The sequence below is a fragment of the Capricornis sumatraensis genome, chromosome 2 (assembly GCF_032405125.1).
Source record: "Capricornis sumatraensis isolate serow.1 chromosome 2, serow.2, whole genome shotgun sequence".
Taxonomy (NCBI): Eukaryota; Metazoa; Chordata; class Mammalia; order Artiodactyla; family Bovidae; genus Capricornis; species Capricornis sumatraensis.
In genome coordinates, this window is record NC_091070.1 from 26,776,343 (window position 1) to 26,791,453 (window position 15,111).

A 15,111-nucleotide genomic window follows, 5' to 3' on the forward strand; every position below is an offset into this window, starting at 1 on the left:
ATATTACTCAGAAATGTGCTTTTTTTTTAATCCACAAAATTTCTTGATGTCGTTTTAAAAGCTTACTGACTTAATTTTAAAAACTTACCAATTGCTGTCCTGAGAGAACTTCCAGCAGGTCCAGGAGGACATGCCCCTTTTTAATGTCTGTGAACAGGTCTGTTACAACTGAGGGAGGGGTGTGCTACCAAACAAAGGTCACAAGAAAAGTAATCATTAACAGTTTGGAACAAAAACATGGTAACATTAAGAATCTCATAAATGTGCTTTAGGATCTCTGTAAAAGCTAAAATTCGGTAGTGATTTTCTTCTTAATTAACAAGATGATAGAAAACACACAAAGTTCCACATCCAAACATGTTAAGGAAAGAAGTGAACTTAACTCACAGTAGATTTCCAATAACACAACACCCTTTCAGCTTTCACTGAAAGCTTAAAACCTGTGTGGAGAAGTGGCATTCAAGATAGTCAGAATCAGCCAATAGTGACCCATTTGGAGAGGAGATTACATTTCTGAAATAACCTGTTTATGAATTTATTCTTTTTAGAACTACAAGCATTGGGCTAGGATGGGTAGTCTGTGAGAGAGGCTCATTCATTTTTGTATGTAGTTTGCTCCAGGCACTTGGCATCACTGAGAGCCAGGGTGGCACAGAGATTAAGATCAAGGTCTTGGGTCCAGACTGCCTGGGACAGCATCCCAGTGCTATCACTCATGGCTTCCCTGGTGGCTCAGATGGTAAAGAATCTGCCTGCAATGAGAGAAACCCAGATTCAATTCCTGGGTTGGGAAGATGCCCTGGAGTAGGAAATGGCAACCCACTCCAGTAGGCTTGCCTGGAGAATTCCATGGACAGAGGAGCGTGGTGGGCGTCATAAGCCCATGCATGGGGTTGCATGAGCAGCTAACACTACACTACTACACTATCGCTTATAAGCTGTGGGACCATCGAGAAGTCACACAACTCCGTGCCTTACATTTCTTGCTCTTTAAATAGAAACAATACTATCTATATCGTGGGATGTTGCTAATTCAATGAAACGTAATGAGTAGTCAGTACATTTAAAGAACTTAACAGTGTCTAACACTCAATATATAGGACTTCCATTATAATTGCATTTGATAAAACAGATGTTGCTGCTTTCAGTATTTTATAGCACTGTCTCCCACATCCTTAACAGAAGTGCCCAAGTGCCCCCTTTTAGTGTTGGGAAAGAATAACAAATATATCAAAACAGAATACAAAAGATCAAGGTGACATTCAACACATTCTTTCAATCTCTCACCATTGCCATTTTGGAGACCAAAACAGGAGAGAACAGGAGCAATCACTTAAATATATTTTTAGCTTGATTTGCTCTGTTTTTCCTCACCTTTGCCAACTGTGAGTTTATCCAGCAGGTGAAGGTTTTCTTCTGAGTGTCTTCCTGTTCAGCTATTTCAAAAGGACAACGGCAGTTAGAAAATGAGAAGCCTCAGAAGCCATTTGAACAAATCAGAGCATTAAAGGCCTGTCACTCTGGGAATGTGCGTGTGTCTCACAATCTTATACACTTTCTTGGAATTTAGTCTAAATTTTAGATGTTTGTCCAAGAAATGTTTTGGAAATAACATGTTGATAGGAGATTTTTTTACACCCACAGATTAACTGCAAGAGACAATGGTTTTTTAATACTTTTTACTGACAAAAGAATTAAGCCCCTACATAACCTTGACAGTGCTGTACAAAGACCTGTAAAGAATTAAAAAAAATCCCACTGCTGGGTATACACACCGAGGAAACCAGAATTGAAAGAGACACATGTACCCCAATGTTCATCGCAGCACTGTTTATAATAGCCAGGACATGGAAACAACCTAGATGTCCATCAGCAGATGAATGGATAAGAAAGCTTTGGTACATGTACACAATGGAGTATTACTCAGCCGTTAAAAAGAATTCATTTGAATCAGTTCTGATGAGATGGATGAAACTGGAGCCGATTATACAGAGTGAAGTAAGCCAGAAAGAAAAACACCAATACAGTATACTAACACATATATATGGAATTTAGAAAGATGGCAATGATGACCCTGTATGCAAGACAGGAAAAAAGACACAGCTGTGTATAACGGACTTTTGGACTCAGAGAGAGAGGGAGAGGGCGGGATGATTTGGGAGAATGGCATTCTATCATGTATACTATCATGTAAGAATTGAATCGCCAGTCTATGTCTGACGCAGGATACAGCATGCTTGGGGCTGGTGCATGGGGATCACCCACAGAGATGTTATGGGGAGGGAGGTGGGAGGGGGTTTCATGTTTGGGAACACATGTAAGAATTAAAGATTTTAAAATTTAAAAAAAAAAAAAAAAGGCTATGGAAAAAGAAAAAAAATAAAAAAATAAAAAAAAAAAGAATTAAAAAAAAAAAAAAATTGATAAGCCAAAAGGACTTGCCGTCGAAGCCAACAACACTTGGAACTTCAGATAAACCCAGAACACCTGAAAACATCCTAAAGCCTCATAAAGTCGTGGCAGTTTAGTCTTGACAGTTATTGTGAAGAATACATAGCCACTGAATTCACCGTAAATGAGCTGCAATTAGAGTCAGAGAGACCTGAGTCCAAACCCTGCCTCAGTCACTGAGTAGCTGTGGGACATGGAGCAGGTTCCTCGTGGGAAGCACACACTGAGGGAGACTGTTAGTGGTTCACGCGAGGTGAACGGACCTTGGCAACGAGGAAACACAGAGCAAGTGCCAGCTCTCATTCTGACGAACCGGGCAGAGGGTCCCGGGAAAGATCTGAACACTCAAGGTGGGTCTTCTCTTCCTTCCTGGGGCGAGAGAGAGCCCCACACCAACACCATGCTTCCCCCACACTGTCTTCCTCCTAGATCACACGCCGCCGTTGCTCTTTCTCTCACACTTCATATTCAATGCCTCAGGAAATCCTCTTAGGTCCTCCTTCAAAATGCATCCAGAATATGACCAGGTCTCCCCACCTTCACTATGACGATCCTGCTCCATGTTAACTCAGATCAGGAAACCGCTCTGCTCCAAACTGTGCAAGGGCCCCCCACTTCACCCCTTAAAATGGCTACAAGCCCCACACCGCCTGCCCCTGCCCTCACCCCACCATCTTCCTTATGCTCATTCCACTCCAACCACTCTGGCCTATCTGCTTTTTTGTTTATTTGTTTGTTTTTTCAAATTCTCCAGACACATTCCCACCTGAGAGCTTTTGCACTAGCTCTCTTTTCTTCCAGGAATACTCTCACTACAGCTATCCCCACAAGCTAACTCCCTCATCTCCTTCAAATCTTGGTTTAAGTGGTACTCATCTGTAAAGGTCTATTCTGACCATCCTAGTTTAAACTGTAACCCTCTTCTTCTGCCTGTTGTCCTGCTTGATTTTTATTTTTCCAAAGTACTTACCACCTTTAACATTCTATGTAAGCTACATATGTAGTATTGTTGTTCAGTTGTTCAGTTGTGACCCACTCTTTGTGAACCCATGGACTGCAGCACTACAGGCTTCCCTGTCCTTCCACCATCTCCTGGAGTTTGCTCAAACTCATGGCCATTGAATCGATGATGCCATTTATCCTTCTCATCCTCTGTCACCCCCTTCTCCTCCTGCCCTTAATCTTTCCCAGCATCAAGGTCTTTTCCAATGAGTCAGCTCTTCATATGAGGTGGCCAAAGTACTAGAACTTCAGCTTCAGCATCAGTCCTTCCAATGACTATTCAGGGTTGATTTCATTTAGGACTGACTAGTTTGATCTCCTTGCTGTCAAAGGGACTCTCAAGAGTCTGCTCCAGCACCACAGTTTATCAGTTCTTCAGTGCTCAGCCTTCTTTATGTTCCAACTATCACCATGTGTACAGGACTACTGGAAAAACCATAGCTTTGACTATACAGACCTTTGTCAGTAAAGTGATGTCTCTGCTTTTTAATACACTAAGTTTGTTATAGCTTTTCTTCTAAGAAGCAACAGTCTTTTAATTTCATGACTGAAGTCACCATCTGCAGTGATTTTGGAGCCCAAGAAAATAAAGTCTGTCACTGTTGTCTTTTTTTCCCCCATCTATTTGCCATGAGTTGATGGGAACAGATGCCATAATCTTTGTTTTTTGAATGTTGAGTTTTAAGCCAGCTTTTTCACTCTCCTCTTTCACCTTCATCAAGAGGTTCTTTAGTTCCTCTTTATTTTCTGCCATAAGGGTGGTATCATCTGCACATCTGAGGTTATTTGATATTTCTCCCAGCAATCTTGATTCCAGCTTGTGCTTCATCCAGTCCAGCATTTCACGTGATGTACTCTGCATATAAGTTAAATAAGCAGGGTAACAATATACAACCTTGACATGTTCCTTTTCTGATTTTGAACCAGTCTGTGTTCCATGCCTGGTTCTAACTGTTGCTTCTTGACTTGCGTACAGGTTTCTCAGGAGGCAGGTAAGGTGGTCTGGTATTCCCATCTCAGAATTTTCCACAGTTTGTTGTGATCCACACAGTCAAAGGCTTTAGTGTAATCAATGAAGCAGATGTTTTTTGGAATTCCTTTGATTTTTCGATGATCTAACGGATGTTGGCAATTTGATCTCTGGTTCCTCTACTGTTTCTAAATCCAGCTTGAACATCTAGAAGCTTTTGGTTCACATACTTTTGAAGCCTGACTTAAAGGATGTTGAGCATGACCTTGCCAGCATGTGAGATGAGCGCAATTGTGCAGTAGTTTGAGCATTCTTTGGCATTGCCCTTCTTTGGGATTGGAATGAAAACTGACCTTTTCCAGTCCTGTGGCCACTGCTGAGTTTTCCAAATTTGCTGGCATATTGAGTGCAGCACTTTCACAGCATCATCTTTTAGGATTCAAAATAGCTCAGCTGGAATTCCATCACCTCCACTAGGTTTGTTTGTAGTGATGCTTCCTAAGGCCCATTTGACTTCACATTCCAGGATGTCTGGCTCTAGGTGACTGATCATACCATCGTGGTTATCCAGGTCATTAAGACCTTTTTTGTACAGTTATTCTGCATATTCTTGCCACCTCTTCTTAATATCTTCTGCTTCTGTTAGGTCCTTACCATTTCTGTCCTTTATTGTGCCCATCTTTGCAATAAATGCAAATAAATAAAATGTTCCCTTGGTGTCTCTAATTTTCTTGAAGAGATCTCTAGTCTTTTCCATTCTATTGTTTTCCTCTATTTCTTTGCATTGTCCATTTAAGAAGGCTTTCTCATCTCTCTTTGCTCTTTTTTGGAACTCTGCATTCTGAGGGGTATATCTTTCCTTTTCTCGTTTGCCTTTCACTTCTTTTCTCAGCTATTTATAAGGCCTTCTCAGATAACCATTTTGCCTTGTTGCATACCTTTTTCTTGGGGATGGTTTTGATCACCACTTCCTGTACAATGTTACAAACCTCTGTCCATAGTTCTTCAGGCACTCTGTATATCATATATGTAATTGCTCAGTCGTGTCCGACTCTTTGAGACCCCATGGAGTGTAGCCTACCAGGCTTCTCAGTCCATGGGATTTTCCAGGCAAGAGTACTGGAGTGGGTTGCCATTTCCTTCTCCAGGGGATCTTCCCAACCCAGGGATCGAACCTGAGTCTCCCACATTGTAGGCAGATGCTTTACCCACTGAGCCACCATATGTAGTAGGTTTATCATTTAATGTCTTGCTCTCCTTACAATAGAATTTAAGCAGCACATAAACAAGATGTTTCATTTGTGAAATATTCCAGGCTTGTAAGAGTCTGGCCAGATTCTAAATAAATATTTGCTAAAAGAGTAGGAATAACAATAATTTTACTAATTATTATTGTTATATTTTATTTACTGTACTGAGAAGGTCAAACCTACCTTTATGTGTTTGCATTCCTTCTTTGAAAAGCTGTCTGTTCTATCTTCTAAAACACTGCTTTCCTTTGACTCTTCCCATTCACCCCTATTAATCTCTAACACGGTTAAACTGAAATGGTTGGCATGACACCTAGTTTGAGTTCTTAAAAATGTTTTAATCTGATGAGAGCTCAGGGTGAGAAAATGAAGAGAACCTGAGTAAATGGAACTTTAGGGTCTTTATAATTGTAACTAGAGATTAAAGATGCACTGAACCTTGTTGGATTTCCTCAACTCTTTAAATCCATTTCATCTTTTCTGTATTACCAGCTGAAATTAGTTGTAGCTCATTTACACTTTAAAGGGTGCTCAATAATTGAGCACCCAATCTATAATCTACACAAATAAAATAACCAAAAATCTCCAATGAAAATTGTTATATCTGAGCTAATTTGATTAAAATCTAATAAAAACAAAGAGAAAAACAATAAGATGAGCAGTCAGTACAAATCCCCACCCAGAACTCTACAGTTAGCAATTGAAACCTTCATGAAAATCTTTAAAAAGGAAATTTCATGGCGTTTAACGAATGCGTTGTCCAAATACAGGATATTTGGTCATCCTGGAAATCAGAAACCTTCAAATGCAACAAGGACCCTTTGCTAACAGCAAACAAAGATGTCCCAGGTGTCATTAAACACCCTAATACCCACTCGATTGAATGTTTTGTCCTTGCATTGTCACTTATCCCTTGACACTTTTTCCCACACTTCCATACTGTCTTACCCTTGAAAAGTGCTATTAATTCAACAGGAATCAGAGCCAAATAGCTCACCCTATGGCAGGATAAGTAACCTTTTGTTCTTTTCAAAGGTTGACCCATTGGGGAAAAAATAATTGAGATCCACATGCTTTAAAGCAACTTAATTTGAGTGAGTGAGATTTTATTAATGTTGGGTTTTATTTTTTAAACTTTCAGAGTAACTTTCTAATAAAATAATAAAAACTTTTCACGGAATGGCATGAAGAGAACAGGACCTTTTGTTTTTTTATTCTATTTCTTTAATTTTTAAAATTTTATTTTATATTGAGTATAGTTGTGTTAGTTTCAGGTGTCCAGCAAAATGATTCAGATACATATATACCTGTTCTTTTTCATATTCTTTTGCCATATAGGTTATTAAAGAGTATTGAGTAGAGTTTCCTGCGCTATACAGTCTTTGTTGATTATCTATTCTATATATAATAGTATGTACATGTTAATCTCAACTTCCTAATTTATTCCTCCTCCCCACCTTTCCCCTTTGGTAACCATAAGTTTGTTTTCTAAGTCTGGGAGTCTATTTCTGTTTTGTAAATGAGTTCATAGGTGTCATTTTTAGATTCCACATTTAAGTGACATCATAAGATAGTTGTCTTTCTCTGACTTACTTCACCTAGCAGGATAATCTCTAGGGCCATTCATGTTGCTGCAAATGGCATTACTTCATTCTTTTTTATGGCTAAATAATGAGAATAGGCCCTTTTAATCAGCACGTTAGGGATGGAAAAAAACAAAAGCAGAAAGAGAATAAAATCTACCATAATGATGAGTTTTTTAAAATACCAAGGAGTAGAGAGAGTGAGAAATTCTCTCTCCTAATTTTATTAAGGCAAATAAAAAAATATGTATAAGGCAGGAAAATGTAGTCAGTGAATTTTATTCAGGCCCATATAGGTGTCCTTATCATTCTTGGTAAAAATCTGGCTGAGTTTGAGAAAGGAGGCATAGAAGGAAAAGATTTTCTCTAGGTGTCATTACCATAAAAATACGTTTAATCCCTGAGTTTGTTCTTATTCAATCTACCTTTTGTGAGCTGGCAACTCATATCTTTGGCTGGAGGGGAACTTAAATGAAAACAAATTGAGTTAAGCTCAATTAAAGAGGGTGGATTATAAATTCATTACTAAGCTCATTATAAAACTACCATGGCCACTGGGTCTCAGCAAGGTCCAGTTTGACAAAAGTTCATCTAAAATGTTGACTCCAGCAGTCCTTCCCATTATTAAAAGTCACCCAGGCATAAGAATCTCTAATTTACATTTTCACTAAAATACAGAGGAACGCATTACTACAATGTGGCTTCTCCAAGAATGTTCTCTACTGCATGAGGTCACCAAGGAAGCTTTGTAACCTCCTTCTATCCAGGAATTTCCCTTTCTCTAGTGGATTACTGATTACAGGTTTACTGCACATGGCCCCAGATTTATTACTTGGATCTTTCATTCTCCTCATTAAAATCTTTTGATCATTCCCTAATTCCTTAATGAATTCTTAGTCTAACATTCTACATCACTCATTCATAATCTGACTCTGATCAACTTTTTCCTGACTCATCTCCCATAACTTCTCCACTCATATCCTACTGCCCTAGCCAAACCAGAGTATCTACAATTCCCCAACTGAGTTGCACTGTTTTCTGCATCAATATGCTATGTACCCTCTGGATTGGACAATTCTTCCATATCCCTCTGGACCCACAGAAACCCCAGCACCCAGCACATGGTGGGTGTTAGATTGACATTTGTTAAAATAAGACATTTTCTGTTCAATGTTCCCTTTGCAAAACAGAAATAGTCTCTGCTGGCTCTGGCTTACCACAACACATTGTTGGATCTTTTTTTTTAATCTTTACCATTAGAAAGTATATAATCCTCATAAAACAATTTTTTCAAACAGTAATAGAATCCCAAGTTACTCTTAACTTTCCCAAACACCCACTTTCCTTGCCCTTAGACAACATTAATTAACAATCTCCTATACATCCCTTCTAGATTAGGCAGGCAAAGAAAAGAAATTCTAAAGGGCAAGGATTTGTTTTGATTGGTCACTGGCTCTCTAGCTCCAAGAAGTAAAAGACACTCAGCCAAAACTTGTCGACTGACTGAATGAATGTATATGTAAATGAATTACTATACATGATATTTTTTAAGTTGATAATTCAAAATAAACATGATTTAGGTACACTATTTAAATCAGAAAAGCATCTGTTGAACCATAAGAAAATTGTTAAAAGATCATAAACCTTCCACATAAACAGGAAGGAAGAAAATGATATCTGGCTAGTAAAAAGAACAAAGTAGAGATATATGTGCCTGTGTGTGTGTATTCTCTTAAGTGAAAGAGAGCAAGTTATAACGTAACGTGTTTACAATGATCCCATCTGTACTTTTATGACAGGATAGCTCCGTGAAAAACGCAACCGTTTTGTTTCTGTCTTACGGTAAGAACCACTTGCTGCTCACGTACTGCAGTCATGCTCCTTGGCATCTGGCTTTTCTTCTACTCAATGCACAAACCTTAAAACTCAACCTTTATCCTTTTGTGTTTTTGCTTCCTCTTAACCCAGTGCCATGTAGGGAAGAGATACTCAATAAATTTAGCTGACTGAAAGATTTAGTAAAGATTAAAAGCCTGAGGCTCAAACTGACTTGTCGTTGCCTGGAGAAGAATTTATTGGCAATGGTTACTAGGCCTAGGTCTTATTCTAATCCTTGTTTTAAAACCCCCTGGGCAACTTTAGACACAGCTGGGGAGGGAAAGAGGGGGACAAATGGAGAAAGTAGCATCAACATATATACACTATCATGTGTAAAACCGATGGCTGGTGAGAAGTTGCTGTATAACACAGGGGGACCAGTCTGGCACTCTGGGATGACCTAGGGGGTGGGATGGGGGAAAGGGGAGTATATATTTTATACATATAAAAATACTGTATAATTATGATTGAGTCACATTGCTGTACAGCAGAAACCAACACAACATTGTAAAAATTAAAAAACAATATAAACTCAAAAAAATAAATAAAGTGAATAAATAAAAACCCCTGGGCAATTTCTTTCTTCTGCTAAGAAAATGTCTTGAACAAAAGGGCGTGTACTAATGAGACCCTGTTTCTCTCCCCTGAAACAATCCTGCCAACTCCTTGTTAGTTGGTACAGCCACAGTAAAGATAAATAAATTCAGTAAGACAATAATACTATACATTTTAGCCATGTGTTCCAACAGCCATCCCAAAGAATCTTACCCAAGCTGTTATCTGATAGAAAGGGAACTAAAAACAATAAGGCCACCTCTTCTATTGTTTCTCAAGGAGATGATAACAAACAGAAATAAATGAAGAAACAAATTAAGAGAAAGAAAATACACCGGCACACACAACCAAAACAAGAAAAGCCTAAAATATCTTAAGAATAAACAGGAAAAGGCCTGTGACTGAACTACCAAAGGGGAGACTATTAACCAATAGAGAAAGCAAGGGGACAATTTACAACACATTTTCTTGCAACCAACCATACGCCAAACAAACAAGCAAGAAAGAAAAATAAATAGTACCAAGACTGAGGCCTTACTTACTGAATCAGAAAAGCGAGTTTAGAAGCTAACTCTTAGCTAACATATCTCATAAGCACAGTTATGCAAACATATCTCTACCTCAAAATTCTTTTCATTCAAGTACTTCCTCCCTGGAGAATCTACATTGTCACTATGGAAAAGAAAAAAAAACAAGAAACAGCAATTGACTGTCAAACCAGCATTCCAGGACTGAAACCACACTCTATCTCCCTACTTCTCCCCAAACTTGTCCTCATCTGTGCTTTCATCTCATGGGTTTGACGCCACCATCTTTTATCAGCCCCAGGTACAGCCTTTTGCCAAATCCTGCCAACTTTGCCTCCACGTGCCTCTGGCATATGCGCCTCCTTCTCTACATCTGACGGCCCTCCTGCGCCGTCAGCTCTGCTGCAGACCGCAGCCATGGCCAATCACGTCGGCTCTGCTCCCTTCAATCTATTCTCCACTTCAGCTAGTAAATCTGCCCACAGCACCTTTTCCACCTTCGGATGGTTTCTCTCTGCTCCGAGGATCAAAAGCAGAACAGCCTATGAAGCCCTGCCTGGTTCACCCACAGCATCTCTCCAGCTTCAGCACATATTATTAACACTACCCTTCCCTGGAGCCCAGTGCTCCAGACACTCCATCTTCCTCCAGGACCTCTAGAAGTTATGGTCCTCCTGCCACACCTGTTTGTACCACCCTTCCCTGGTGGGTCAGAGGTTAAAGCGTCTGCCTGCAATGTGGGAAACCTGGGTTCGATCCCTGGGTTGGGAAGATCCCCTGGAGAAGGAAATGGCAACCTACTCCAGTATTCTTGCCTGGAGAATCCCATGGACGGAGGAGCCTGGTGAGCTACAGTCCACGGGGCTGCAGAGTCAGACACGACTGAGCTACTTCACTTTCTTTCTTTCCCCTTCATGTACATAACTTCTAATTACACTTAGGGCTCAGCTCAATAGTTGCATCCCAAAGGAAACCTAAGCCAATTCGTCTTCCTCTACTACTTAAGCACTTGCCTCAACTTATAATCACTGACAAGGTTAAGAGCATGGACTCTAGAGCCAGACTACCTGAGTTTGATCCATATTTGCCACACATACAAGCTGTGAGCCTCAGTCTTCTCATCTGTAAAATGGGGATAACAGTGCCTACCTCAGAGTTCTTAAGAGGATTAAACACTTGTTATGCAGATCAGAGATTAACAACTGATAACCCCAAAGGCCAAAGGTAGCCTATCGCCTATTTTTGTAAATAAAGTTATTTTGGAACACAGACACATTCATTTACTTACATATTGTCTGTAGCTACGTTCATGCTAAAATGGCAAGTTGCACAGTTGCGGCAGAGACCATACGGATCTCCAAGTTAAATATTTACTACTTTGTTCTTTACAAAAAAAGTCTACCAATCCTTGGCCCAGACTATGCGCGAGCTATACAAATGAATATTAGCTACAACCTGGATGAATGTTGAAATCATTATGCTAACTGAAAGAAGCCATCACGAAATACCACATAGTATATGATTCCATTTGTATGAAACATACAGAATAGCACAATCTATAGACACAGAAAGTAGATCAGTGTTTGTTCAGGGCTGATACCAGGAGGAAGAGAAGGTTTTGGAATAATATTGAAAGGGTATGGGGTTTCTTTGGGGGTGGGGGGATGATAAAAACATTCTAAAATCAAGTGTGATGGTTGCACAACTTTGTGAGTATACTAAAAATGACTGAATTGCACACTACAAGTGGGTGAGCTGCATGGTATGTGAATCACATCTTGAATTATATAATGCTGTTACCCCCCAAATAGCAGCTAAGACCTGGGAAATTCTCTGATTACTATCTGCTTCCTCATTAGCCTGTGGGCCCCAGGAGAGCACAGGCCAACCCTGATTTTGCTCCTCATCTTGCGTGCAGTACGTACCCCAGTGCATTTCATGTTGTTCAGATTCAAAAAGTATTTGTTGGTTATCTGGCTGGAAGGTGCGAGTGGGGCTTTGCTGCTATTTTTCCCCAGTCAATCCAGAGATTTAAGGTCTTAGTTGGCTGGGAAACGCTGTGACACAGAGCAAGGAATTTCTGCTCTGGGCCTTAGCATGTAGGATCCAGCCAGGTCGTGTAGCCACATGAGGCAACCGCGCCCTCATGCAAACACCTGAGACCTTCACACTGAGGCTTTTGTTTCCAGCCACACGGAACACAGCTCCTGGCTCTCTGCAAAAACAAACTTTGCACTTCCAGCACATGAAAATGAGCCCGCAATGCAGATGGCGTGCCTAGGATCTGGGGTGCTTTTTGCTTCTCTTCTTTCCTACCCTCTTCTGACTCACCTGGGTTGCTCAATAAAAAATATCTGTGGAATGAATAAATCAAAGAGATGACTACATTTCTTTTAACACATATTTTTCACTCCCTATTACTTTTTAACAACCACATTAACACTGTGAGCACTTTTCTTCTGAAAATCACCTTTCTCTGAAGGTGTGAGCCTGAACATCTTCCATTTGAGCCAGCAGTCCAAACACCTCTGACTTCTGAGTTCAAAAGAGCCAGACTGAGCTAAAGAGATGGTGCTGTGGTTACAAATTTAGGATTCTTACACTTTTGAATGTCAGCTAATCAACTGGAGGTCAGAGGTTAAGTGCAGGGTTCTATGCCCCAATTCCCAGAGATTCTGACTGAGAGGGATCACACAGCTCACGCTGAGAAACCCCTCGCTAAAGTAATTAGATGGGTTTATACGTGTGACTTATTCTTGAAAAAAATACAAGGGAACAGGAAGGACCTAGCAAAAATAGTGATGAAATAATAAACTCTGAGATGTTAACATAATGAATTAATAACTCAAATATAAATCTATTCTAATTTATGGGGATCCCTAGACACACCTCAAGAGACTCAGAAGGCATGCTATGTCCAGGAATAAGTAGGACTCAAGGGTAAGGAACAATGAGACTATTTCCTTAAAGTTTCTGGGAATGGTAACCCGCTCCAGTATTCTTCCCTGGAGAATCCCATGGATAGAGGAGCCTGGCAGGCTACAGTCCAGGGGATCCCAGAGATCAGACATGACTGAGCAACTAACATTTCGTTTTCATTTCTAGTCAAGTGCTCAGGCAGGCATTCTGTAAATGAGAAAACTGTAGATACAAAAGATGAAGGATTTGTAGCCACTCATGCAATAAGCGTTTATTGAAAATCTACTATGTCCTGGATCCTGTGCTCTAGACGTCACATCTGGCTGAGAGAGAAATTCAAATCCAGATGCATCTGATACCAAAATCCATGTTCTTTTCATTATAATTAAAACTCAGCTGAAATGCCAGATCTATGTCTCCTCCAGCTATCACCCTATTTCTCTCCTCCCCTTCAAACCCGAATTTCTTGAAAGAATTGTCTACCCTGGCTATCTTCACGTCCTCACCTACCACTCACTTCTCAACCCACAAAAATCTGGCATCTACCCCTGCCTCTCCACTTAATTCTCAGCTGGGCCACTTATAATATGCCCACTGCTAACCTCATGGATACTGGTCAGTATTTTTTGGACTCCTGAAACTTTTGATACTAGCTACTACCCTCTCCTAAATATTCTCTTAGGATTCCATGATGCCACACTTAGCTGGTTTTCTTTCTACTTCTCTGGACACCCCTTCCAAGCTCTACTATGTGTTTGTTTGCCTTCTTTCATCTCTGGAATGTTCTGTCTAGGCCCTTCTTCTCTTTCTCTAGATTCTGTCATCTACTCCCACGGAACAAATTACCATTTATACACTCATCACTTCCACATCTTTACCTTCAGCCCAGGTGTCCATTTCTCCTGAGCTGCGTGTATGTTTACCCCACTATCTTCTAGGTATCTCCACTTAATTATTTCAGGGACACACTTCAAACTCAACATTTCCAGAACTGAGTTACCATCTCCACCAACTCCCTCTCCCATCAAAGTTGTTCTGCATCTTTTCCCCAGTGAATGGTTCCATCGTCTGTTCGTTTGCTAAAGAATAAACCTGAGTCATCTTTGATACTTGCTACTCCCTCCCTTTCCCACACCCACTCAATCAAAAAGCCCTGATAATTATCTCAACAAAACTGAAATAAAGTAAACATTTTTTCATATGACATCCCTTATATGTGGATCCTAAAAAAAAATAAAAAGTGGGGGTACAAATGAACTTATTTACAAAATAGAAGTAGAGTCATGGATGTAAAAACCAAATGTATGGTTACCAGGGCATGAAGGGGAAGGAATAAACTGGGAGATTGGAATTGGCATATACACACTATTATATATAAAATAGATAAGTAATAAGGACATACTGTATAGCTCAGGGAACTCTACTCAATACTCTGTAATGGCCTATATGGGAAAAGAATCTAAAAAAAAAAAAAAGAGAGAGAGAGTAGATACATGTATATGTATAACTGACTCCTGCTGGCTTCCCTGCTGGCTCATATGGTGAAGCGTCTACCTGCAATTCGCGAGACCCAGATTCGATCCTGGGTTGGGAAGATCCTCTGGAAAAGGAAACGGCAATCCACTCCAGTACTCTAGCCTGGGAAATTCCATGGACGGAAGAGCCTGGTAGGCTACAGTCCATGGTTGCAAAGAGTCAGACACGACTGAGCGACTTCACACTTTCACTACAACTGATTCACTTTGCTGTACACCTGAAACTAACACAACATTGTAAATCAAATATACTCCAATAAAAATTTTAAAAATAAACAAAATAAAAAATTTAAAAATTCAAAGCTCTGAAAATTGGGCCTATTAGATATCTCTGGGTACCCATTTCTATCTGTACTAGCGCCTCCTAGATCAGGACACCATTATGTCTCAGTTAGACTGCGGTAACAGACCCCACTGGTCTTCCGTCTTCACATTCCACCC

At 40.1% G+C, this 15,111-nt stretch overlaps 1 protein-coding gene across 1 annotated transcript in view; it reads right to left on the reverse strand.

Annotated features, from left to right (window-relative positions):
* Positions 1–15,111, reverse strand: part of SYNE2 (spectrin repeat containing nuclear envelope protein 2) — a 271,450-nt gene that overhangs the window by 244,530 nt on the left and 11,809 nt on the right. The window contains exons 2-3 of the mRNA XM_068963775.1: positions 1,375–1,436; positions 89–184 (exon numbers count right to left, since the gene is read on the reverse strand). Of these exons, the coding sequence (XP_068819876.1) occupies positions 89–184; positions 1,375–1,436 (158 nt within the window). The remainder of the gene's footprint in view (positions 1–88; positions 185–1,374; positions 1,437–15,111) is intronic.